Source organism: Athene noctua, chromosome 14 (assembly GCF_965140245.1).
Source record: "Athene noctua chromosome 14, bAthNoc1.hap1.1, whole genome shotgun sequence".
NCBI classification, from domain to species: domain Eukaryota; kingdom Metazoa; phylum Chordata; class Aves; order Strigiformes; family Strigidae; genus Athene; species Athene noctua.
The window spans coordinates 14,672,167-14,699,351 of record NC_134050.1 but is presented as its reverse complement, the minus strand read 5'-3'; the positions used below and the strand labels follow the sequence as shown (position 1 = coordinate 14,699,351).

The 27,185-nt window shown below is 36.8% G+C and overlaps 1 protein-coding gene across 4 annotated transcripts in view; it reads left to right on the top strand.

Moving 5' to 3' along the window:
* SOX6 (SRY-box transcription factor 6) overlaps positions 1–27,185 on the top strand; it is a 380,340-nt gene that overhangs the window by 253,175 nt on the left and 99,980 nt on the right. For 3 of the 4 annotated variants that reach the window (XM_074918734.1, XM_074918733.1, XM_074918731.1), the window contains one exon: positions 25,516–25,639. In XM_074918734.1, the coding sequence (XP_074774835.1) occupies positions 25,516–25,639 (124 nt within the window). The remainder of the gene's footprint in view (positions 1–25,515; positions 25,640–27,185) is intronic. The other variant, XM_074918732.1, reaches the window with a different exon arrangement.

Here is a 27,185-nt window from a genome sequence, read left to right as displayed (position 1 = left end):
ATGCACTCTGAATCCAGGACTGTGTAGGAAATGTGGGCATAGGGCCGGTCCTACAGAGGCACAGCAGGACACTTTAACCTTCATATTTAAACGTGGCCTGACTTATAATAGAATGCTACCGTTTTATGCAGCGCTCACTCACTTATCATGTCTTACATTTTCTGTGCCTCCTGGACTGATACTTCACAGATCAGAGTCATCTTTCAGTATGATAGGAAGCCCTACAGTTTGTGAAATCTCCATTCATTTCAGCAGAAAGTGGAGAGAACAGTAGCTATATGATTCAATTCACTCTTGGTTTAGTGAGTAAAATATGTTCTTAGAAAAGGGGGCACCAGACCTGGCAAGAGAACAAGCATGGGAGTGAGGGCCTGGGAGGAGAAAGGAGAGGGGCTGAAGAGGGAGCACTGGGGCAGGAAGACTTTCCACTTTGAGGAGTGGGGTGTTATATTGTGCAAGCTGCACTACTAAGTGGAGTTTAAGATTGTAGGAGCTCTAATCTTTTTGCTTGTGACATTTGTTTTCTGTGGCATTATAGTCAGTACTATAAAGAGACCTTGTAGTACACAGCAACACCAGCAAAAAATCCTCACTTTCTAGAGAGTTGTCAGTTTTGCAATCTGAGTAGAAAAAGAAGATCTCAGACTTGTATTGTTAGCCTGAATGCCTCTGGAAATTAGCTTTATGCAACCCTGTGTTGTGTGTGTGAAGGTGTGTGTGCCACTAGCTTTTCAGCCTGTTGGTTGATTTCAGCTGAATCTGATAGAGAGATAGATGTTTCAGAGAAAGCTAAGTTTCCACAATCTTTGTGAAAGCAGACAATTAGACTGAGGTGAAGGATGTTTTCCAGACTCCTTCAGACAGGTTGGGTTTCTTACCTCTACCTTTACATGAAAAGTTGCTGTGTGACAATACATTGTTGAATGAGAGAATCCAAAAGAGGCAGAGTCCTTATGTACAACCCAACCAGATGAAAAGGTTCAGTTGAAGCTTTCACCTCAGTAGACAGTGAAGTCAAATGCCTGGAAGTCACAGATCCATTGGGCTGTATTTGCCCTTGAACTTGTGAAACTTCTTGTGTCACTCATTATTTTAACAGTTTGTATTCTAGAAGAAAACTGGGAGTAAAGTGGAAATATTCACTGTCATCAGCTGATTTGTGAACTGACCTGATAGCAGCTCCAATAGAGATCTAGCTACTTGGAATAAATGTTGCTGTGGAAAACAATTCAAGACTGGAAGACAAGGGAAATTTCTGTCAAATTATGATCTCAGAGTGCTTCCTGTAGTGAGAGAAGAGTCATGAACCGAAAATGTCTGATCTTTTGGTTCCATTCAGTACTTCAAAGAAGGATTATTGGTGTTTTAGGGAAGTATTTAAAATGCATATGCGAATGCACATGGGTATAAGTGAAAATATGGAGTAGCAGTAGAAAAGTTTTAACACCCTTGAGTTTGGGATAGCTTCTTTAACTGAAAAATCACAAGTGGATTATACACACATCATACCATCAAAGATACTGAATTTGTTTTGGCAAAAAAACATGCAGAAATATTAAGTAGAGTGGTGGGAAAAACGAAAAAATAAGAAAGTTCTGAATAATAAAAAATACAGTATTTATATAGGTCATTCCTTTATGCTGACAGAAATTTTTACTGGAGAGTAGTTCTAGTCTTATATGGTTACAAGAACATGAGTTTCTTCTGACTAAGTATATAATTAATGGGAGGCAAATTTTAGGTAAAATAGTGTAAGAATAGACATGATAGATACAGTGAAAAGGTGAGAAATAGGTACACAGGTGCCACAAATCTCTGTCTATGCTGGATGTTGCTGAGAAATCCTCTTTCTTCTATTAGTTTATCCTGCCCTTTTTCCTTCATTTTCTTCTTTCCACTCCTCTCATTTCTTACTGGCTGCTGAGAAAGGCCGCTCCTGCACATGCAATAGTATTCATAGCCCTGGTTATGGAAAAGTTGGTTATTGCACAGTTGTTTAACTCATCCATTGTTTATCACAGATCTAGTATTATGTTGAAAAAAGTGAAATCTCTCTGCAGTGGAGATGTTCTGAAAAGATCCATTGTTAATGATCTTTCATTTTAAAATAGTTTTATTACACCATTTATTTATTCAATTTTAAAATAGCTTCAACTATAATAATTTATACAATCATTCCCAAGTTCCAGGAGTTTAGTTCTTACCAGATACCCTGGGTATCCTGGGTGGTATAATTGTACCTCTAGTCACATTCTTATTGCTTTCATAGATATACACTGCATAAACTCTGCCCAGCTGTACTATATCAGACCGTGCTTTTATTGGGGTAACTGGTGACAATATAAACCACGAGAGAGTGAGTGATTCATATGGTTTCTACATGTCACCAGAAAAACAAGATTAAAAATACAGTTTAACTGTGTATAGTTCTGGTGTTGGTAGCTATTTGTAGCAAGTGGGTACCAATGAAAGGCCATAAACACAACAAGCAAAGGTTTGAGATTTTTGTTCAATACACTTAAAAATTTGAGCAATCAGATAGGAAACAGATTTCAATTGCTAAAATCAGCAATTGTATTCCTTTTAAAACACATAATCCTTTTGTTTAAAGACAGCAAAAAGCCATCCATGCTTTCCTGGAATTTTAAATTTTTTTCCCTTGAAGCATCAGGTATTGACCGCAATTAATTGCAAGGCACTGATACATCTGAACTGAGGCTACTGGAATGGTATTGGAGTAGAGTCAGTCCTGTTCAATGTGTTGGAGGTTTTGTCCTGGTACGAATGACCTTAGGCTCTTCAGTCACGATTGCTTCTGAGAAGCAAGGGATGTCCCTCTCCCTAAAGAATCAAAAAATCTTGCTAGATAAGACTCAAAAGAGGGGTTATAGAAAGGAAGTTTTATTTATCCTCTTTTACAGGCAAGAAACTCAGACACTTAAATGACTTGCTCAGTCTCACAGGAAGCCTGGGTGGAGCTGGGAATTGAACGCAGATAACCTGACTGAGTGCTTGGCTCAGAAGACCACTTTAAAATGTTTTAGAATGTGGCTTTATTCATCTATTAAGTAGGGTCTGAATGATGTGGAAGATATGGGCTGGGGAACATGCTAGGTACATAATATATCTTCAGTGTACATATATGGTATTTTATAGGAGAGTATAAACTTGTTGGTTGCTGTTTCAGGCATAGGTTAATATCACTTACAGAGTGTCTCAGTACACTGAGCATACATTGGAAAACACTAAAGAAAGGGAGTTTTTAGATTGCTAATGATTTCCTTTTAAGGAACATGTGACTAAGGGCTGAGAGAATTTGCTGCTGAAACTGCTTACTACAAGCCTTTGAAAATTCCCTGTCTAGTTATTCACATAGGAAATATCTGGTTGCAGGCATACTTGGCTGTGCAGGCTTCCATGAGTACCCCATATTTATAAAGCCTGTTCATTCAGGTCTTTGAATGGGAGCAGTTGACAGAGAGGGAGTCATTTTTGTGAATTCTTTTTAAGTATATAGCGAACTTGCCTCTTGACTTTTGGATTTGATGCTTCATTGTGATTCATGCAAAGTACAAAAGCCATATGCTACAGAGATAGTTAAGCATAGAGATGAAATATCACCAGTTCATTTAAATTTTAGTATCACTGGTTCATATATTTATTTTTTTTCACTAGTGATATTTTTACCGTGTACCTGCCTTTAAGTTTTCCAGCTCTTGGGCTGTCAGTTCAGTATCCTTCATGAAAAACTATACTCACTTAAGGCTCTATTCTCAGAGGCTTTTGGAAAGTGGCCTGGAAAAATTGTTTGCATGCCTGTTTGCACTAGCAAAATCCCAAATTGTGTCTTTTAGTGAGTGTGTCTAAGCCTTCGGTTCTTTTCTCTATTTTCTGTAGTACTTGAGAAATATTTTATCACTACTACTCTTTCAACCAGTAATACCAATCTGTTGCTGGAATTCTTTTAATTTCACCCTTGGCAAGATTAATTTACATGCTTCAAACTTAGCTAGAATGTGTCTAAATGTCCACAATCTGATTTTCCTGTGAGGCTGGCATGATTTCTGACTTTGGATCAGCTAGCTGTTGCTTCAATTTGAGTAATTCAACACAAAAATAAAGAAGTGGTTGTACAAATCCCTGTGAAATGAAATCACCAAGTTTCCTAGAGCTCTGCTTTTTAATTATCCTTTTCGCTCATGGAACGGTCGAAAATAAATTTCATATAAGATAACTATTATGTATATTTCAGAAAGATATATGTTCAATTTGCCACAGAAATCCAATGCAATTATTGCTTTCTAAATATTATTAAAATATCTTGAGCATTTACTAACATATTTTAAGGTCATGATACTTCTCAGACTGGCCTGGTTTTACTCCACCAACTTTCAGGGTGCAATTTATGGCAGCAGCAATTTATTCCAACCATTTCTTTTCAGGTGAAGTTGAAATAATTTAGACATCTAATCCCAAAGTACACCTGCAAATGAAGTATCGAACTGTTTAGGTTAAAAAATTTGCACTTCCATTTTATTGCACCTAAAGCACGTGGATCCCAAAAGTTTGTTAATTTTAAAGTAATCATAATAAAATACCGGTTTTATTAAATCTGGTGAGAAAATACAGTAGATGCACACAAATATGTAGATATGTAGAATTTAAAATACAGATTCCAAAGGAGGGAAGAGATCAAGATATTCTGTTCTTTTGCATTTTACATCAATAATTTTGAATGTAACAACAGTTTGGAAATTCACACGTAGGCTAGTTGTGTCCATAAATGTAGGCAACTGAGAGCTCACATTTAGAGAAAATCATATGCAAAAAATTGCCAAGATAAATCATAAAAATTTGCATAAATAGTTCACATTTCTTACCACATTTTCTCTGCCTCTCTTCATGCAGAATATTAGATGCCTTCAGAATTTGTTGTGCTAACTCTAGAGTACAAAGAATACTATATTGGTCTCGAGCATTTCAGCTTAATTGTTATCTGTACAGCTCAGAGCAAGAGAATGAAGGGGGGGGGGGGGGGGGGGGCGGAAATCTCATGAAAAGGAAGGTCTAGCACCAGAAAACTGACAGAAACATGAGCAGCTAATTGCTGTAGGCTCCATACATCTTGGAATGACCTAAGGGGATATCAACAAATCACTTTCCACTGGAGTATAGTAACAGCAATGGCATAACAGTGAAATCACTGGCAAAAACTAGGGGGAAAATTCTTTTAAAGTATTGGCATTAGCGCGTTAGTGAGCAATTCTTTTTTCCATTTAAATAGTTATTAATGTATGTGCTTGCATTTAACATCCCTTCCCACTCTTCTCCTCAAGAAACAACCGGTGGTGTGGTAACTGGATTTTTTGTGTCTATTCTCCAGTTCCTTTATGGACTTGTGATCCTGAACAATTTTTTCTTATACTGCCACCCAAAATGTAAGTTATTTGGCACTAGTATTTTATACCTTTTATACTTTAAACCTTTTTTCCCCAAAAAGCTGAAGAGATCAGATTAAAAAAGATCTATTTTGGTTTTAAACAATTAGAAATTAAATTTCTTTCTTGATCACGTGTGCCAGGTTGCTCATTTCTAGAAAGGAAAAAAACGTTCCACGTTTAAATAAATTAATTAGATCACTTTACAATCATTGGTGAAAGACAGCATGTAAAAGAATTTGGAAACATCCCTAGTAAGGACCATTCTTTTTTATTTTTGCAGAACTCTCTAAACCTAAAAGCAGTTTTTGAATGTGATGACAGATATGTTTCCCAACAATTCAATTTGGCCAGTACTAAATATTTAGTGGTAGATTTTACATTATTCCCATGTTTTGTTTTCTCATGGGCAGTACTGAACCTCAAATATATCATCAAGATCTTTGCTAGGTAGCTTAGTTTAAAAAACAGATTTCTCCGTGATTTAACTATAATACTGGTTGAATGGCATTAGCTAGGTAATGTGCAGTGAACCAATACTGCGTTGGGAAAACAATGCTTTCTTCTCCTCCTCCCCTCAGGTACCCACTTGTTTTGCTGACAGTTGTTGCCATTGTAATCTATGAGAATTTGAACCTTTTCTAAATCAGACTTCTTTTTTCATTTCAATCATGTTCAACCATTTTTAAATGCAGCTGATGCTAGCAGTTACAGCATGATTTTTGGACTAGTATGGGCAGATTTTGTTGCAGTTGTCAATCTTAAAACATTTATTTCTAGTGCATCTCCAGCATCATGTCTGAAATTTGTTTGCAGTGAACTCAGGCAACAACATAATTTTATAACATGGTTCTGAAATATTCTTTACACAAAAATCCCTCTGTACTTTGCAAGGAAACTGTGGCTGATGGAGTTGTAGCACTGTTGTGTTTTAAGTCTTTTTTTTAAAGCATTACTCATTTGTTCTCCCAAAGACACGAATACTTCTGCATTTGTAACAGAATAATTTTTTTTCCGAGGAGTCTGAATAGGAGAAAAAAAAATCTACATCTATTCAATGACCAGTCATGGTATCCCATAGTTTAATTTAACTGCAAGACAGTGTTGCTATAGCTCCAAATATTTATGTGTTTGAAAACAAAACAAAAAAATACATTGGAGTAGACTAAAGACTACAGAATATATATTAAGACAGTGCATATTTAATCAACATTTGTAGGTGCAAATGTCTCACTGTTACAAAACCTGCTTTTGAAATGGTCTTTTATTTTAAAATGATCTCATGCCAACCACAGGTACAGCCATATTTGTGGTTTCCCCCAGATACTGAATGATGTTCTGTAGTGGGGTCAAGCGCTCTCATGACATTTAGCCATTGGAAACGAAAGAAAACATTTGTGGTGTGAAACAACAGCACATACTTGACCCTCCAAAGCATATCCATTTATAAATGGATAAAAGTGACTATTTAAAGTTGTTTTATAAGGGAACCACTGTGCCTGTCGAAAACCCCTAATTTACTGTTTGAAAAAGCAAATAATGTGTGGGTACAAGAACATGCATTTTTTAAAAACATCTGTGGTGTTCCTTGTGTTGCATTTGATCTTAGTGGTAAAACAAAACCAAGTTTTAGAGGGACACTGCTGCCATCCTATTTTTAATTTACCATTATGTGTTAAAATAACCATTAGTTTAAAGTGAACAATCACAGCCTTGCTTTCAATGGTTGCTCAGGTATTTCTTTTAAACCAGTTTATAATTTTACAGTTTGTTTTGTGTAAGGGGCACAGCTCTAGATGTAGATTAGGGAGCTGGTAGCGACTCAGTCACATTCCTTTCCTGCTCCTATTTTCTGTATGGAAGAGGATGAACAAATGAGAGAAAGTGTTATTTCATCTTCTTTTCTGATCTTCTTATGTGTATGGGAAGCCACATCAAAAAATTCATTGGTTGGGTCAGCCAAGACTCTCCATTCTGCTCTCTGCCTTCTTTTGTGCTCACAGAAGTTGTCACAAGGTCATGATCTGAGAATGCTACTACAAGAAGGTGTTTTCCAACCCATCCTTGTTTCCCCACTCAAGCAAAGCAAGGCAATGACACTCAACTCCTTTTTGTTTAATTAATTTCTTTTTTTTTTCTTTTTAATACCCTTTGACTTCAAGCATAATTGTAGATTATAAATAGCTTATAAATATTAGTAAGCATCAAAGTGCACTTGCCTGTATGGAACTCTCCAAAGGTCATAAAATAAAAGAAGCTGATTGGATCTCAAGCAAAACAAATCAGCGGTAAAATGTGGTTTGGAGGCATGAGAGATTTTCAGAATGTATTTTTAAACAATCTGGACGTAAACAGATTAGTTGAAGACAACCTCAGTAAAGATAGCTTTCTTGAACCATCTACGAGCATTTTGTCAAAGAAAGCTGAACTATGACTAATTCTGTGAGTGGTATGAATTATTAGGTGATGAATTTTAAAAGTAGTGTCCAGATGTAAATAGTGAAAGCATCCAAAATATTACTCAGCAGCTGCAAGAGCTATAGGAAAAGCTGACATGACAAATTTAGTCATTTCTTAATCACTTTCGTTAGGCGGTATTGTCAGTTCCAAGAGGCAAATTTTCATCTTGATTTACGCCTATAATAGAAATGGCTGAAAACCGAAAAGTTCTCAAAACTGTTTACTTACAAAACACCTTTTAGGTCATTTTGGAAGCTTCCTATGACCTAGCAGTAATGTTCTTTACACAGGGGAGTTCAAAAAATACACTTTTAGACAGCTTACATCAACAAAGCAATTTTTTCCACCTAAAAAAGTGACGTTAACATATGTGCAAGTGGTAAAAAAATGGCTTAAATGTATTATTTACAACTATATCAAAATTTATTAATTAGTTACCTTTGGTTTAAATAAAATTGATTGTTAAAGCAGAATAGAGGTTGGTGTGAATTCTATTCTGCAGTAGCTTTCAGATAAAAGAAGCAGTGACCCAACTCATTAGCCCTTTGATTTAATATATTGACACTTGGGTACGAATAATTCCGTTTAGTGGCTTTTGCTTCCCAGGGATCAATTTAATTAGTTATAAAATGTGACTTCATGTCAGGAGCCAGAAGAAATGCTGACGTTAAATAAAGTCATATGCAATTTAAACAATAAAGCTATCGATGCCTGGTTAAAAGTTAATGATGCACAAAAAATGGCTTAATAGAGACAACCTCAGCAATGAAAGTGATGGTAGGAAAATTAAGCTAAGTGGATGAATGAGAAATGGTGATGTTGTTGGATTGTTAAAACAAATTCATGGCTGGCCTGATGGTTCATTTCATAGTACTGTATGTTTCTGATTTAAATACATGTTTGAGGGTAACCCTGTACTTTCATATTAGAAGTGACAAGAAGTGGTCCAAATCCATTCTCCTTTAGATTCTAGAAAAGGACAGACAATTTACCTGTGCACATTCATCTTTGATGTATGCCCCTGGGATATCCTCGGATGGCCCGGTGTTAACCATAATGACCTCCTATTATAATATTACAAGTACTAATATTTGCACAGTCGGTTGAGGCCCCCGTCAGGATCAGTGCTGTCTTATGCTAGGTGCTGTTTATATACCGTACAAATAAGAAAGGACAGTTTGTGCCCTGAAGAAGGGTAGAAGCTAACATTAAAGCACCATATCCTTTCAAAACCAATTTAATGCTGTAGACGTAATCTACTTATGTTATCTAAGCAGAGCAAGGATTAGTGAAGAAAATAGCAACCCATAAAATTGTTGGAGGTAGATTTCATCCATTTTTCCTTCTGTTGCTCCATATGAACACACAGATGCACCAGAGCCCTTCAAGAATCACGGTCCCATTGTTTTCACATTTCCTAGCCTGCTTTGAGCATGGCAAGGTAAAATCCATGCTAGATGTCCTAAATAATAACCCGCAAATCCATATTCAGACATTTGGCCAAATTCATAAATATTAATTCCTATATTTTTCTGATTAGTGTACAGGGACTTTTCAAGTCATGGTGGGTTGTTTCTATATGAGTAAAACAGTGTTCAAATTTAATAGTGAATTGATATGGTCACCTCATTTAAAGTTGTATCGACACTTAGCTGAATATGCTGAATAGATGTTAGGTCAAAAGAAAATCTAGAGAAATGTGATTCCTTAGCTTAAAAATGTATGCTAGTCAAGTGGTCTCTGACATAGAAATTATGATTAAAAAGAAAATGAAATTTTTTTAATTTGCTTGTAATTTATCACTGTTCAGATGTGGGGTTAGTCCACCTGTGAAGAAAAAAAAACCTGATGTCAAAATGACCTGATGTTGAGCTAAGCCATGTTATGTTTTCATTTGTATTCATCTTTTCAGGGGCAGATGGATTCTGATAAGGAAGAACAGTTGTGAAAAGGGGCAGTAGTAAATTAGTTGGATAATAATTTTTAACAATTGTACACAATTGAGCTTGTCTGTAGACTCCTAGAAAGCTTGCAGCCGAGCAGCAGGCAGCGGTTATTACCTGCTAAAAGCATTAACAGTAGCTACGGTAACTTGCCGAAGGATAGAGGGGATATGCCTTAGAATAAAAACTCTGTGTGTCAGAGGGATTTTTAGACTGTACAAGAGTTATGTTTTTTTTAGTAATGTTAGGCAAACTGTTTTGTCTTTGCATTGACTTTACATTGGCCGCAGCCTACACAGAGGGAACTGCTGGAAAAAAGGGGGGCATTAATACTTTTTACTGTGTGCGGGCCAGCCAGTAGTTAGAGAGGGGGCCCATGTTTTCTTAGGGCTCAGATGGCAAAGCTAAGTATTCAGCCTACGGCAGGAAAAAAGTGCCTTTTTTGTTTTCTGGCTGGAGAGTCCAAGCATTCCCAAAGGAACACAATGAATGGCCCATTTTGTCTGACACTGTTTCGTAGACATAGAATTCTTGTTTTTTCATAATTATTCTTGCCCGTCACTGGGTGTGCACATGACATTTGAGCGTGTTTTAAAGTCTTAACACACTCATGTGCCTGCAATAAAGTTACTCATAACAATCCAGGCTTTCTGCAGACAACAGAGCAGGGTCTGTTGTTTTCACAAGTCACAGCAGCTGGGAGGCAATTGTGAAGACAACAGCTTAATCTAGCTGGAAAATACAGGAAGAAGAGAATATACACTCAATTTCCTTCCATATTATTGCAAACAATGCAGAGGGCTTTTTTTGTTGTGGCTTTTTCTTTTCTTTGCTCTGGGTGGTCTGACTGAAAATGTGAGTGGCATAAAATACACTAGTAAATGTACTTTGAATTTTCAACTTGTTGCATTGCTGTATTCATGCTGATGTGCCTAAATCTGTTAGAGGGTGAGAATATTGATCTACACGAGCACTTTAAAAATCATACAATAACAGCCTTATTTTGACCTCATCTACACAGTGTTTACATTGGTGTTGGTTTACAACATATGTTGCAGTTGCTTCTGAGTTACACTGGTATAAATGAAACTCGAATCAGGAACTTAGAGAAAATTTGATTGCTGAAAACTTCCATTCAAAACAACATTAGTTAAAAAATAAAACTAGGCAGTCTTAGATGTTTGGAAGTATTGTAGCTTCTGTGTAAAAAGACAAGGGCACTCAGTAATTTGTTTCTTTATTGCATGCTTCTGAATCTGTAGATTAATCATATTTGTAAATGCTTCATTTATTTCAGAAGCACATTTACAAACAAAGCATGCAATAAATTAACATGCAAACTCAGTTAAAAGACGTCGTAAGATCAGAGAGTTTTTACCCTAGCTGTATTTTCTGGTGAAGTTTCGTGAAATATCAGGGAGCTGCTTTTTTTGACTTGATGCAAGGGATGAAAAGTGAAGAGAAACTTATCCTTCAGTTATTATGTCAACACTAGAAAGAGTAAAATGCAAATCAACATAAATTTGATTGGAGAGGTGGGGGTAGCTTAGCAGTCACCATTAGATGTGGTTTCAGTGAGGGTAGATGTTCCTTTTAAAGAAGAGGCGATATTTATCCGATTGCAGTACAGATACTTTCCTTTCCTGCTCTTGGGAATGCTACATACAGCAGATTTCCAGTAACCATGGCAGACAACTCAGATGGGAAAGATTTTTATTATGCATAGCACAGAGGTTATAGCAGCGACTGGTAACAGCAAAAGCCAGTCAGACAGTGAGTATGGAAAATGAATGAGTGATTTGAACATGTTCCAGAGTTCCAGGAGAGACAATCAAGATCAGGTTGACGTATCCTGAAAAAATACAATATGAATGCTGAGATGACTTAGATGGACACTCTGCTGTTTGTAACAGAGCTGCAAATAGTACAGTACCACTTGCACCAGCCAGCTCTGGGGCAGTGGTATTGGGGATGCATGGACTGTTAGAAATGCAGTGGGTATTACTCTATTCAGCAACAAAATAAAGCAGACATAGTAATAATATCACATAGGCATCCAATCTATTTAAAAAAGCATGGATGTGGACTTCAGGGTCTAAGCATTAAATCATGTAGGCATACTACTGACCTAACAGAAAGCCAAATATCTTCCTCTCTTTTCCTTAAAATACAATACCACACCTCTCCTCTCCATTTCCCTTAAAAATACAATACCAACGTGGTCCAAAATAAAGGTACAGATGAATTGGTCTATGCATCTCTTATGAATCCTGTTCAACCCATTCACCCTTATATCTCAGAAACCCCATATTGATATCTTATTTTCTTGTATTTTCTTTTATTGCAGTTTTGGAGTTAGACAGAATTCCACAATGAAGGAAAAAAACCAACCTAAAAGTTCTTTTGAAAAATATATCTAAAATGAAATGAAAATTGCATCCTTTTTTCACCTGAAAATACAGTGGAGACAAGCATGTGGTAACAAAACAGGAAGTTTGTACATGCATTGTTTAAGAACCTTGAGTGCACTAGGAGGGCTTTAGAAAAGCATTAATTTAATTCTTTTCAGCTTGCATGTGTCTATCTTAAAAAACAGGGGTTTGTGAGTGTCCTCATTTCCTTAATATGATGCTACTTTTATGTCTAAGCTTTTCTTGTATTTGTGACAATGACCTTCCTAAAGCCAAGAAAGGCAAATGTACTTCACTATGGCATCCTTACCCATGATGGAACTTTGGGCATTATTTTCTTGGTATCAGTGGCCTAGAAAGGGGAATTGACTGCTGGATAACTACCTTGTGTACACAAAAAATACTTCAAAAGAGATGAAATGAGAGTGAATGCTAGGAGTTTTGCAAGGAGACAGAAGGTGAGGAATGAAAAGGAAGGAGAAAAAAAAAAATCTGGTAAATAGGAGACAGAAAGAAATCCAGCAATAATAGATACAAGTGATAGAATGATTTCCAAATTACTTTTATTGTTACTGAAGTCGTCTACCACTATGACTTAGACCAGCTGGCTTGCTGACTTCTTCACTCAGCAGCGAACCTGTTAAATATATCACGCTCAAAGTACATTTTCACAGAGATAGAGGTGGTCTTCCCAGAGTAAAGAGGTTTTGTGTGTCCAATAAGGTAATTCAAATGGTGACTATCCAGGAGTGCAGCAAGCAAGTCGTATAGCCAGATGGGTCTAAGAACACTGAAATCACAAGTGAGGGATCTGGAAAACAAGAAGAAACCATATTCTACACCTATGTGTGGTTATAGATATGTATACTGAAAAATATTTATACACAATATATGTATATGTGTATATAAACATGTATTCTACTATATATACACAGATCTGCATATTCTATATATGGACATGTGTACATGTTTAGAATGCTTTTCTCCTTCATATTATAAAATATATAAGCATATCTATACACTTATGTATTTACATATAAAGAGACATTCACTTTCACTGTAAGAAAATGCCTAATAGGAAAGTTTCTGCTTGTTAAGATGTGTAGTAACTTTATAATGGTGTGTACTACAGACTGACTTCCATAGTGCATACCTTTTAAGAGTAATCTCCTCCTAGTGAGTAAACAAGTTTCCACAAAGGCATCTTCAGTGTGCCTAAACATTGTCCACATGGGGACGTAGTGCAGAAGAACTAAGGTGCTTACAACTACATACACTGAAATACTGTGTGGTTGTTTCCTGGATAGTTGAGCCCTAAAACCAGAGCTTCAGAACGGAGCACAGTGGCTTACAGGTAAACACAGATGTAAAACTGAACAGAACTATTGAAAGAAGCTTTTTGTCTTCTCCTCTGATATTGGAAGTCTATTTGGATACGCATTTTTGCAGAGTTCCTTGTCTTGTTTTCTTATTACCTGACCAAATGACCAAAATTATGTCAAGTGTAATTTACTTTCTGGATCTGGCAGTCGCTAGGGCATGCCATTGAGGCTCACAGTTTTGCAAGATGTTATTACGTTAGACTGATATGTGGGACTCTGTAAGACCAAGTGAGCCCTCATCCTTGCTCTTAATTTTCATTTTTTTCCTTTCTCTATGTCTCTTTAATTCCTGTTCCAATGTATGTAAAAAGTGTCAGCACTAACTAGTTCCTACTCTGGAAAAAAAAGTAGCACTTCAGCTGCTCCTGCAAATTCTTTCACCCTCTGAGCAGTGATTAATATACAGGTTTAAGAAGAATTTTTAAACAAAACCTGGAATAAAAGGAAAAGAGCAAATATGCAGGCTAATGGTGTACCCTGAGGTGAGCAAAATGCATTTTTTTAACAAGCCAAGCATAGCAAAAAAGCTATTCTACAGTGAAATTAATAATTACCAAAAAGATTTGCCAGCATTATTGTTGTATCCTTTATGAGAATATGGGTAACATGTTTAAAAAACATGGGAAGTGTGAATCAAAGCCCAAAGATTCAAACTGGTCTCTAATTTTTAATGTGAATTCTATTCATATGCCCCTGGTGCATAGACTGAAATACAGTCTGTGGATAACAACTGTCTTTAGAGTGGTGCCACTTAACCTGAAAATTGTATCTGTTCCTCTGATAGTATGGATTTCTAATTTTCTTTACCATCCTGCTTTAACAAAGCTTTAAGGTAGGAGGGCATCTTAGTGCCACATGTAGTAGGTGCCTGGCTATAATACATGATTTCAGCCCCAAATGTTTTCCAAAGGCAAGGTTTGTTTATTAACTGAACCCCATGCTGAGATTCAATCAATCTAATACAGGCTGAGTTTGAAGTTGAACATTCAAACGTATGCCCATACATCTTGGGCATATATCTTACATAATGATGTTGGCCCCAGACATCTTTCTGGGTTTGTTTATGTCTGTTATGGATTCCCCTCATTATCCATGCTGTTTGAGGGATTCCCTATGGATTCAGCCAGTTTATTGCATACTTTTTTAATTTTATGCCAAACTGAATGTTCTGAGTGGCAGCTTGTATGGTAGCTCCGTACAGCTTCCTCTCAAATCCAGAGACGAATGCTGTGATTAAGGTTAAATAAAATAATACAGAAATCAACATGCTGCAAAAGAGTACGTAAGAGAATGCCCCAGGAGAGGCAAAAGGGTTATAGGAGTAATGTGAATGCTAAAACATTAAGATGTTGACTACTCTTCCTATTTCTTTTCCTTTTAATTATGGTTAACCATTAGAGCAACAATTCTGTGATTTACAAGATCTTCCTTATTGAGCATCTATAGTAATAACACTGGGAAAAGTAATTTATTAAATTTCATCAGAGTGAAGGGATGTTTTAATATGCCAGTCGCTAAGCACATCTGTGTGTGCACACAACTCCCAGTAACATTAATTGGAGTTGCATATGCAGATCAGCCAGAGAACAGAGTCTTATATATAGAAAGCAGAGATTAGTATGGGCCACGCTCTGTTCTCGGGAGTGTGTCCTGCTCCACTGAAGTAAGTGGAGTTTCTGAGGCTCTCCTCCTGAGGGACGAACATTACCCTTCTCATATTCAGTATACAGTACCCGTTTAGTTCTTGTAGGAGAGTTTACTAGGAGTAATATATGGCCGGAAGAAACCAGGGCTAAAAGACAGGTTTTTCTTATAAAGCCTTTGCGTTATGAAAAAGGTTGTTTTCAATCTGAAAACTCAGATTTATAAACACTTAATTCATCAGTTGCCCATGCCTTTCATCTGAAATAAACAGCCAGCAATATTATTTTAGAATAAGGCAGGAGGTGTAACAAAAATGAAGTAATGTTTTGAGAAATATGTGATTGATGATTAAAAAACAGAGAGAGAAGGGGTGGGGGGGGGGTGTCAGTCTAGCATTCATTAGTCAGGCAAAACTTCTATTTGAGCGTGCATTAAATCAGGAAGACCAGACAGTGTGTCTGGAAAATTATTCTTTCTTTGAGAAATAGTCTCTCAAAAATATTCCCTTGTTTCTTCAATCTGAAGGCATCCCTTGACTGACTTAGTTATTTTATATCTATTGATGCTAGAGAAAACAAAAGAAACTTTAAAACCTGGAAACATAAACATCATTGAAACGCCCACTTAAAAAAAATAAAAAAGGCGGGGGGGTGGGGGGGTGGGTGGAGAAAGAAAAGAAAGAAATCACAGTGGATGTTTTCCAGGAGGGAACATGCTACGCTGTGTGAAGGGGGCTAGTGTAACAAGAAGTCATCTATTCTTGATTTCTTTAGACAGCTAGAGCTTTGTGCCTTGTCTAGTTTCTACGTTTTGAGAGCCTGTTCTATGTAGCAGAAATAATACAATAAATGGGTTTAACCACATTTGTCTCAGCTAGACAGTCTGCTTTGTCAAAGATTGCTGGTACAACATAAACAAATTATGTGTTTGTAGTGCTTTTCAATGAAAGCCTATCTAACAGAGCGGAGATTGTGTTTCGGCAGCTGTAGATTTAATCTCCTACCTGTCAGTTAAAGCAGGCATTTCCTGAGCAGATAAGGCCTGGCTGCAGAGGGGGGAGCAGCCACAGCTGGACAAAGGGCCATTGTTACTGCCCCGTAATTCTATGTAGATTTGCCCGTGCATTTCATCAGAGCAGCTCCAGCCCGCAGGGCTGCGGGGAGGGATCAGCCCTTCGCCGCAGGTTCGGCAGGCAGGGAGAAAGGGAATGGCAGCACAGCTTTGTGCTATTGACTCCCACCGATCGTCAGGAGCAGCTGAAGAAAATATCCCAACTTTGAAAGGAGCGTCACTCTAACGTGAGTGTGATCATAGGATTCATGGCAAGGATCTATTCGCAAGTCAAAAGCCTGCTTTAAATAACACTGGAGTTCTGACAAATCAGGGAAAGCCAGAAAATCGGAAGATTGGCGTTCCTCCTTGCATATCAGGATCCTCTGCAGAAAAAAAAAAGAAAAAAAAAAAAGCAGAGCAGTGTGGATTTATGTCCAAAATATAGCTGTTGCTGGAATTTTAGCACTGAAAATTGGATAGGAAATACCTAATGCTCCCTTTAAATACGAGTTTCCCGGGTTTCTTACTTATTTTACCTTTTTAATGATTTTGTTCTTTCAAAATGTTTTTGTAGATGAATCATAAATGCTGTAGATAGTTGAGGAGCCAATATAACTGATTTGAGCCAGACACGGCGTAGGAAGGAAGCAGGCTGTGTGTATGTTGCTGGAAGTTTAGAAACTCTGTTGCTTACTCCCAAATCTGCAATAATTACTGTATACCTAGCAGTGGCAATCGCCTCAGTCATACTGTGCAAACACACAGGTTTCTTAGAGCCTTTTCTGAGCAAAGAGGGTCAGATCATGTCAAAATCTGAGGAACTGTAGGAAGAGATGGAGCAAATTAATTTTTGCATGCAATCAGTATTCTGATTTGACTTTGATCTCTAGACACAGGAGTTTTCTGCATTAAGCTAGTTCTCCACATAATTTCCTTTGATAACTCTTTGTGTTTCGATCTAGACACTCCATAAACATCATGTGATTTCTGGAAGTTATCTAGGTTACTATTCTGCATTAAATCTTTCAGAAATACGCAGAAGGAATAATATTCTCACTACATGTGAATACCTCCTTTGACCTAGTCTCTTGAATATTATCACTTAGGCTTGAGGAAAAACATCAATACTTGTCTCTGTAATAAGAGTAAATTCACAGAGGAGTAAATACTGAGGAAATCAGCATTAGGACTGGGTGGGATGGGAAAGGTGTCTCATTTTCCCACCTGTGACTCACCTCCACCCTTGTATCCTGCAACTGTGTAGTGCTGGCATGTACCTGCTCAAAAGCTGCCTCATTCTGATTTTTTGACAGACCATGTCCCTCACTGCCATAGCTATGCACTTTGGGCAGCACTTTATACAATTGTGTGGTAAGGTGTAAAGGCTACAAGTAGCGGATCACAGTGGAATTGGTTTTTATTCATCATGCATTGTCATTTCTGAGACTGAAAAAGAAATCAAGGCCTCTGAGTATCCTGTGTAAACTGTAGATGTAACACTGTCCTCTGTATGGGTCTTTGAGCTTGAATTAATGATTGTAAAGTATTAAAAATCTCTAAGTGCTTATATAGTTACAATACAATATAGTTAAAAATCTCAGAATATCAGTGAAAATATAAAAAGCTTTAAAAACAATGTGCTGATCAGGAAGAAATTCTTCCCATAGCAACGTAAATGGCAGAACTCCTATTAGCATCAGTGACCCGCTGGATTTCAGATATATTCTGTATTTGTTTAGTATAATAGGAAAAACCCCAACCTGGGTTTTTTTGTTTTTTTTTTTTTTTGGTACCTTTTTTACCTCTGTAAGGCAGAGGAGTTTTGATCAGAGGCATTGAAAGATGTTTTTATTCCCACTTCTGCTGGAGCTAGTCTTTAAAGTGAAAGACAATCCTTCCTTGAGCAATCATCAGTGTTGTGGTGCTACATTATTTTTTTAATATGGTGCTTTGCAAGCCCTTCTATGGAGGGAATTAGTTTCATGTTAATAACTAGTGATGGCTACTACTCAAAAAAAAAATTCTGTCTTGAAAGGATGTGGGGGGAAAACTCTGCTTGAAAGCACCAATATGAAATGCAAATTTTAAAGCATCTCTTGCTCTAAATTTTTCCATCGACAGGAAATTTCGATGTACTACAGAAATCTTGCACATTTTGATATCACCATAAAAACATAAGCTAATAAGGAATTTCTGACATAATTTATATTTAGATTTGAGCTGAAGTAATGGAGCTTCCGTATATGAAATATCAACAAGTATCATTAGGCTGCAATATTTTTCTTATTTTGGCATGAATAAGACAAGGTGCAAATGAGAAACATACATCTTCACTAGTCTTTGGAAATATCTGAAATAATTGACTTGCTCAGTCTTCTGTGATGGCTTGGTGACCACTAACTGTGACAATTTGCATAATAGTCAGCTCTTCACTTCTGTAGAGATAACTGTTTGTATCTGATTAAAATTAGGACTGTTTTAGTTCTCTTGACTTTTCTAGAAGTTGCAGAAATAGAGATTTGCTGTTATGCTTTAACCAAACAAATGCACACATGGGGATAACAATATGCTGAGTTTATGCAGATTTTACAGCACAAATCTGAATAAAATACCCACTAATAGACCCTTAAGGAGTAATAAACACACATGAATTTTCCTTAGTTGCACTTTAAAGTGATTTTAACATACTACTAGACCTTAACAATAATATTTAATTGACAAGATTATGCATTTGTATGGACTGAAAAGGTGGTAGATCTCTAATTCCAAATGAACTATAAATTCACTTTTGCATAACATGTTTTATTTATTTCTCTATAGCAGAGATGTTCTCCATCCCTCCTAGGGAGAGTTTCTTAAAATACAGACAATTTAAATAGATTTAATTACCATTTATCATACTCTTAACTTCATGAGATCATCTTTAGTTGAATTCTGTATTTCCAGGTAGTCAAGGAGCTAGATAAAAACAGGGCAATACAGTGAGAAGCTAATAAAAATTAAATGGGAGCTAGTGGTTAGAACTATTCTGTTTTCACTGTGCTTGATAGTAATTTTTCTGTTGCTCCCTTCTTTATTTTCCACATAGATGGAATTTCAGTTTAGTTCATTTAAAGTTTCAAAGTAGTGAGGAAGAAATAATAAAAAATAAGGATGCTCTGTTTCACTCTATGATCATGGCTGCAATTTTCACATTAATGTTGTGGCCACTGCAGTAGACTTAAATCTCCAAATCATGCTGAAGCATTGGACAAATGGATAAAAAGATAGGGGAAAAGAAAGAAAATAGCAGTTATAATCCATTTACAAATTCAGTAGTGGGCTGCGTATTTTTCATAGTATTTCCCATATGAAATGTTCTCACTTTGCAAGTCTACGGTATCTTTTTTACAGTTTATTTGCCAACACTTCCCCTGGGATCTCATTGGCAGACATTTTCTTTGTGGCTCATGTACTTTCACTGAGAGGAAATATTTTTCAATTAGACTGTAGATAATTAGATGGCAGATAAATTAGAACATAATATACCTCCCTATATAGATATAGCTCCAGTGATTCTATACTGCTAACAGGAGCAGAAAGTAGTCTCTGAATAATTTTTGATGTGGGAGCTATGTCAATGCAATTTTCAGTGCCTAGGTACTATGCAGTGCCTATATGATCACTTTTGGTCTGTTGAAGCCCACCTTTCTTCAACTGTCATTCCTCCTCGAGCAGAGTCACAGTCGCCTCCATGGGATTATTTATACTAGAGGGGATTTCTCACTTAAGGGTTTGAGTCCACTCTCACGTATTATCTTTGCATTAGAGAACGTTAGGCATTGATGGTGCATTAATTCAAAGCCTTGAGAGTTCATCAGTTGCATTTCTGAGCTCAGAACAGAAGCCCCAGCCACCACTTGCACAGAAAGTAGCCGGATCCTTTATAACTGAACTGGTCAGCTAACCGAGCCTTGCAGTCACTTTGCTTCACCAGAACAGCTCAAATAAAACAGCCAAACCATTCGATTATAACCAAAGAGACCTTTTTATCTTTTCAGTGTGATTCTTTTGCAGTTTTTCTAAATAGATCATTTCTGGGACCAGAAAAGGGCTCAGTCATAGCACGAGTTCATTAAAATATTGGCAGAGTTGGGGATGAGATTTGGGCCCAAACTGCAAAAATCTTAGAACAGAGCTGCTTTTAAGCATTTAAGTGGTCCCACTGATTTTCACATATATGTTTTCATAGATGTCATTCCTACTTCTTTATATAACATGGTGTTTGCTTTTTGCAGAGTCACCAAAATGACCTAATCAAAATAAAATTCAAATAAACAAATATTCTTATATTTCTTCTCTTACAAAGAACAACAAAACTGAACAGTAGTTATTGAAATAAGATTCCAATGGTGGCATAAAAATAGTAGTGCTATAGATTGTATACAGACTATTTAAAATGCAGATGACGTCAGTACGTATAATATGCAGGGTATTTAAAAATTTGCACTAGTAGTTCTGGGGGCATAAACATTACTTTCAGTGCCGTTAAGATATTTTAAATTAATCAACCTGAAATGTCATCTGTTGAGATGTCGCCACTACAGTTATGACCACTACTTCTATCATATAACCACATATTTTGAGCATTTTGAAAATGCACATTCTTACTTGATACACTGCTATTATCTGGGAAACTCCTCTTTTACACTGTAGCTTCTCAGTGAGAGAGAAAATTTCAAATACATTTTTACTATGGAAATTAAAAGCTTAATGACTACATAGACAGGTTAAAGTTGTAGTCTAGCTACACCAATTATTCAAGTTAAATATTCTTAGGTAGAAATTCCAAGTTTAAACTATGAAAATTTTAAACCTTCTGGTGAATGGATTAGGTTCTTGCAGAGGCTGCAGTGTGAGAAGGGCAAAATGTACTGCACATTCTATACTAAAGATAAAAAAAAAAGTTCAGTAAATTCAAAGATTAGTTTGTCAGCTAACATGCATTGGAGTAGTCTGTTAGATTCAATATAAGTCTCAAGATTTCTACAAGTTGAGAACAGGGTCCAGAGATTTTATAGGAGGAAAAAGTGGAGAGCGATGCTTTTAAATAGTGATGTTGGATTATTCTAGGGAATTAGAGCTGATTTAGCCTATCACCAGTTTTAGTGCCGACTGTAATAAAAAAAAGCTTTAAAGAAGGGATAAAATATTATAAAGGTTGTGCTTTACTATCTCTCAAAAAGATGGCACTTAATTCTTCCCTTTACTGAAGTAAACTGTGCAAGAGAGAAAAAAATTGTGAAGTTTGATCTTGAAAAGTTTACGAGGAATTCAGCCACCATTATAGGGTGGGTTTTACTTCTGCTCTTGAAACCTGTGATCCTTGCAACTAAGCAGAAATGTGTGAGCTGCCTTTATGCTTGCACTGCTGCCGTCCTTTTCTCTGAATGCTTTTACTTCTTAGCTGCAATGTTAGTTGTAGAGGCCGCTTTGTTTTTTAAAGACAGAACCCTTCCTCTTCCTTAGTCACACTAAATGTGCTGTGTTCCTTATCCAAAAGAGGCAGATCGTTTGCATTCAAAGCATTATGACATATCACTTTGGCTTCCATTTTCCATGCACAACACTAACCATCAATGACTTTTTAACAAGTAGGATTGTCCAGCCGACTTCTGAGATTAGTATTCACATGACCGTGGGACAAAGCACTGCAGATTTGCCCAGCTTATCAAACGGGCCACCAGCTTTTATTATTTCAGGGAGAATCAAATTGGAAGTTGCTTCTTGAGCTAATCAGGGCTGATTTGCTCTAAAGTTGCTTCCTGACTTAGATCTCAGGCAAGGAAGTGCTGTAATCAGTTCCCAAGGGCTGTCAGAGTTGTGATGGGATATTAAAGGAATGGTACGCTACCTTTTAAGAGTTCCCTAATCTTGGTGGCTTCTCATGTTTAACACAGTTAAACCTGAGCTTGTTGTATAGAAAGAAAGATTAATTTTATGAGGTAGCTTTATATGAGAGATGATTTTACTCAAAGTTGCAGAACTGAATTTTGGAACGGATATACTCAGATTTCCTCCAGGGTTTGTACAGTTCGGTTAAAGATATAGACTAGCAGAATTGTTCAAAACCAAACATTTACTACCCATCCCAAAAAAAAAAAAAATCTTCTTGAAAGAGAAAATGAGTCCCCCTGAGTGTCACTGTTTGCATATTAGCCCATAGTACAGGCTCTGCCAAGTTACTCTCTGACTGACTGCTGCAGATGCTCTTTCTCAAGTATTCTGAGTGAGATCTTTAGTGCAAGTCTTTGGGGACAAACAATAGCACCTGTTCCTCACAAGATAGCAGCCCAGTTAGTCCATTCATGTATCTTTAATGAAGCTCTGGGGCAGATGGCAAAAAATGGCATCATCAACAACCTAGCACAGAGGAGACAAAAGGGGAAAGTGCCGATCCAACAATACGCTATTTTTACAAATGGGAAGAGACAGAGTCAGAGTGTTTCTCGGGCATCTGCTACAGTCTTGGTTTTCAGAAAGACCTGAGAAACATCTCAGCAATTAAAATTTCTGGGCAAGGAGCCGATTTTATGAAGTACACTGATCAACCCCTCCTCCCAATTTCTCCCCCCTCAATAAAACAAAAACAAAAACCCTAAAAAAACCCCCAAACCCTCAGAAAAACAAAACAAAAACAAAACAACAAAAAATAATGTGTCTACTGGTCTTTTTGCATTAATTTTACATCTTTAGTGATACTTGTACATTCTCTTCCTTTTAAATGCTTATTTGTGCTTTTCAGTTGACCTGTACTGAAAATTGACCCCGATGTGTATGATAATTCTGGGTGAAACCAGCATTTACCTAGAAATAGTATTTAATATGTGTCAGAGGGAAGAGTCATGGGAAGGAGTGGTTGCCAGTTCAGTAGGGGCTTTTCTCAGTCTGTGTAACTCTCTTGAGTGTAAACTCAAACTTACACTCTAAATGTAAGCCACTTTTCGCCAGATTTACATTGGTTTGTATAGGCTGAGGACCTGATCCAGCATTCAGAGTAGTATTTCAAGGAAGAATAGCAGATAGCCAGAACACACAATGGTAATTCTTCACATTTACATAATTGCTTTTATTTGACACTTAAAAAATAATCATATTTTTGGATATGGTGGAGTGGATGCAAGTCTACAGGATTGCATTGGGGAATAACCATTATAGGACTTGGTTATTATACATTTCAAATTATTTTTATGATGTTACAGTGTGAAGTATTGCTCGAGTATGTATGCACCATCACGTTAACCACAGTACTCTGATCTCTTCTGTGTCTTGTGAGATTGTGTTGGTGTCTTGTACCTTTGCAACCCCATGGAAATACTTTCTGTGTGTGGTGAGTGGAGGGTCCATTTGATTAGACTGAAAATGGTTGTTAAGTTGTAGTGTGTTGAATTCTTTCCAATGTATCCTATAGTTGTTTCTATCAGACAAAGCCTGTGGTTTTCATTTGCTGTACTCCTGTAGAGCCAGTGTAAAGGAACACCACACAGCAAAACTAGCAGCATTTTATCAGAGGTAAATGCTTGTGCTGGACACATGGGGATCAACTCCAATCTAACCAAGTTTAACTCATATCCTAAAATGCACAGCCAGGCTTACCTCAGCTAAAATGAGAGAAATAGCTGCTCAAATCTAGTTTCTTTCACGCCCCAGTGCCATAGCAGTAATTGCACAAAGACCTTTTTATTATAAGTTGATTTTCGTGAGAAATGGATTCAAAAAAATACTGTAAAGTGTTTATTTTTTGCTTGACCTTTATTAACCTACATCTTAGGACTTTCCCAAGGGAAGAGTTGTTGGTAAATTAACCCTCATAGACACACACAGTAGCATTTCTGCATTGCATCAGTGGTTGTGAAAGTAATGGGGATATGACAAGAAAATTTGGCACTATTTAAACAATGTCATAGGTCAACATATGGTATTTGACCAAAAAAGTTTTTTAGGAATTAAATGAAAAAAAAAATTGCTTGAAGCGTACTTTAACTTTTTAATAGTATTTAATGCCACCAATTTATGGTAGGATGAGGGCAAATTTTTTTTTTTTTTCTACCTAAAAATTCTTTCTACATTTACTAGCTTTGATATACAAACCATTATAAGTTTGCTTAACTACTAATCAGAAAAAATCATAGTCAAACCCTTGAGTACTTCTGGGGTTAAGGAATGATGGATTAAAACTCTTTGTGATCCTAACCACTGTCTCTGAAACACATGTAGCATAAATTAAGGAAATAGGAAATTAACATGTGGATTTAACAGACAGGATTCTATCACATCCCCTGTTTTCTAGATGTTGTGTACGAACACTGGTATAAGGAGAAGAATTTTTTGCTTTTGCATGTTTGTGCTTTTTGATACATTTATTAAGGTCAAATTAAATTCGGTATACTAGGTTTTATTCTGAAATGGTGCCTGAATAGAGCTCCATAATTACCAAGCTACAGGATAGTGCATAAAGGTATAAAAGTGCTTAGAGAGACAAGCAATTTGTATGTTATAGTGAGGTGTGTGTGGTAAAGGATGTTAGTTTAATTGGGAGCCAGGATGTTGGAGCCTTAAATCTTAAGAGCTGGGGTGTTGACTAGAAGACTATTTAATACTGTGGTGAGATTTTGAAATAACATACCTGAGTTGTTGGTATATATATGAACAATACAATGCTGTAAGATCTCAGAATTAAAATTACCCTAAGGATACCAAAATTTGAACATCAAAGTAGCTACTGCAGTGTTAGGTTACTTCTAAAATGCTTCTCACTCTGCTGTCTGTGACCAAAGATGAGAAAACCTGTGAAAAATTAATGGGAATACGTACCACTCTTCTTTTTAAAGAACCTATGGTATGTTAGAAAGGTTTTGTACCTTTTGTACCTTTTTACCTTGTGCTAGGGAATATTAATTAAAAGAAAAAAAGAGAACTAGGAAGAAGTAGGAAAACGTGCAGTTCACTGAGACTTTTACACCTTTGACACTGAGGGAAAACAATGTTAGCAAGGACTTTGATGTGATAATGTGAAATTGGCAGGGATTACATTAAGGCGAAGGTTCTGGGGGACTGTGTGAACACAAGAACACTATCAGTACTGGAGAAATACCTGTCAAGACAAATTTGTGCTATTTCTGATCAGAGGCTCTCTTCTGTTTAGCAGGTTCAGGGTCACATGCCTCCGCTCATGATCCCAATTTTTCCACACGACCAGCGGACACTGGCAGCGGCTGCTGCAGCCCAGCAGGGATTCCTCTTCCCCCCAGGAATAACTTACAAGCCAGGTAAGCTGACAGGGATGTGAAGCTATTTAACATTTTAAGATATTAATTGTAACTTCTTGTGTGATCTGTCTCATACAGATGATACACAACAGGCATAGCTGGTTGGAAATAATGTGGAGTTTTGCAACTCCACTTGAAAAAAATATTCTGGTTTGAAGGGGGTGGATGGAATATTGGTTATTGAACATCATGGTTTTTTTATTTCCCACAAAATCATTTGCTCTAAATATATTGGCCCACTTGCCTAGTAATTTGCATCTGGTCTCCCCATGTCATTATACAAAAGCTTTAATTCTGTTATCTTCAGTATACTTGTCTTTTGTGCCAAAATTCTTACTCTTAATTAGTGATAAAAGTCAGAGGAAGTATAATTTAATTAGCAGGCTTCAAATGGGCAACTTTTTGTTTGATTTCAATCTGAATAATAAAAGGTTTCAGTAGTTCAATCCAAGTCATCATTCAGACTTGTAACAGGTCACATAACCTTGCAGTGAAATATGTTTTGAGATGATTTAGCAAATGTTATGATTTCTTTCTTTTTTCCTCTGAGTTTACAGGACTCCTGGGGAATTCAATTAGGGATATAATGGTTTGAAGCTACTTTCAGAGCCTCCTTGTAAACAGGGCTTTAAATGTTTAAAGACACATTGCCAAAGGAATTCAATGTAGGAAGATAGTTAAGTAAATAAAAGTCAACCTTATTTTCATTTGTACATTCTTTGTAAGTGACCTCAGTCCAGAGCAGCAACCTTATTTTGCTCATTAATAGTATTCCCTGTCAAGCTCCCTTTAGCATATTAACCTGATAACTAATAACTACAAACCATAAATACCAGTTTCTTTTTTTGACATTAAATATGAAATGTACAAAGTAAAGCATTGATCCTGCTCCCACTGATGTTAGTGGTGTTTTTTGCTGTTGACTGCAGCAGGAGCAGGGTCAAATCCAAAGTAAAGCCTCATAATAGATGAGGTAAACAGCATACTAATTAAAAGCCAGGTTGAACCTAAATTTTTTTCTAGCAAGTTTACTTAGTATTAGATGAAGTGAGGCCAAGCAGGATTTCAGCAAGCATTTCCGTTTGTCCCACTCCCGTCTGACTCCTTGGTTTAGAGACTTCCCTCTTTAAACACAGAATCTTTGTCCAGTTATTATCTTCAGGTTTAGAAATCCCAAAGTTCTCTAATTTGACGAACTGGTGCACCGTATGCAGGAATCAGTTAATGGAGCTCTGAAAGGCTACTGGCTCTAGGTGGCACAGGATGATGGTTATTCATACACATCACCATCTCACTACAGTTGGGGGCCAAAGTGAAGAATATTTTGTCTCCAAAGATGTAAGAGTTGCCATTGTGGAAATTGTCTATGAAACCCTGGCTAATACCTTTCTTCTCACAGACAAGGGAAAGCATGTGCTTTAGTTTCCTTGCTTTTCCCATTTTAATCTGGGATGCTTTCTGAATAGTGACTATTAATGATTAATTATAAATAAACTGTTGATTGTGCTCCCCCCCTGAAAGGTGATATGTCAAATCACATCGTGTT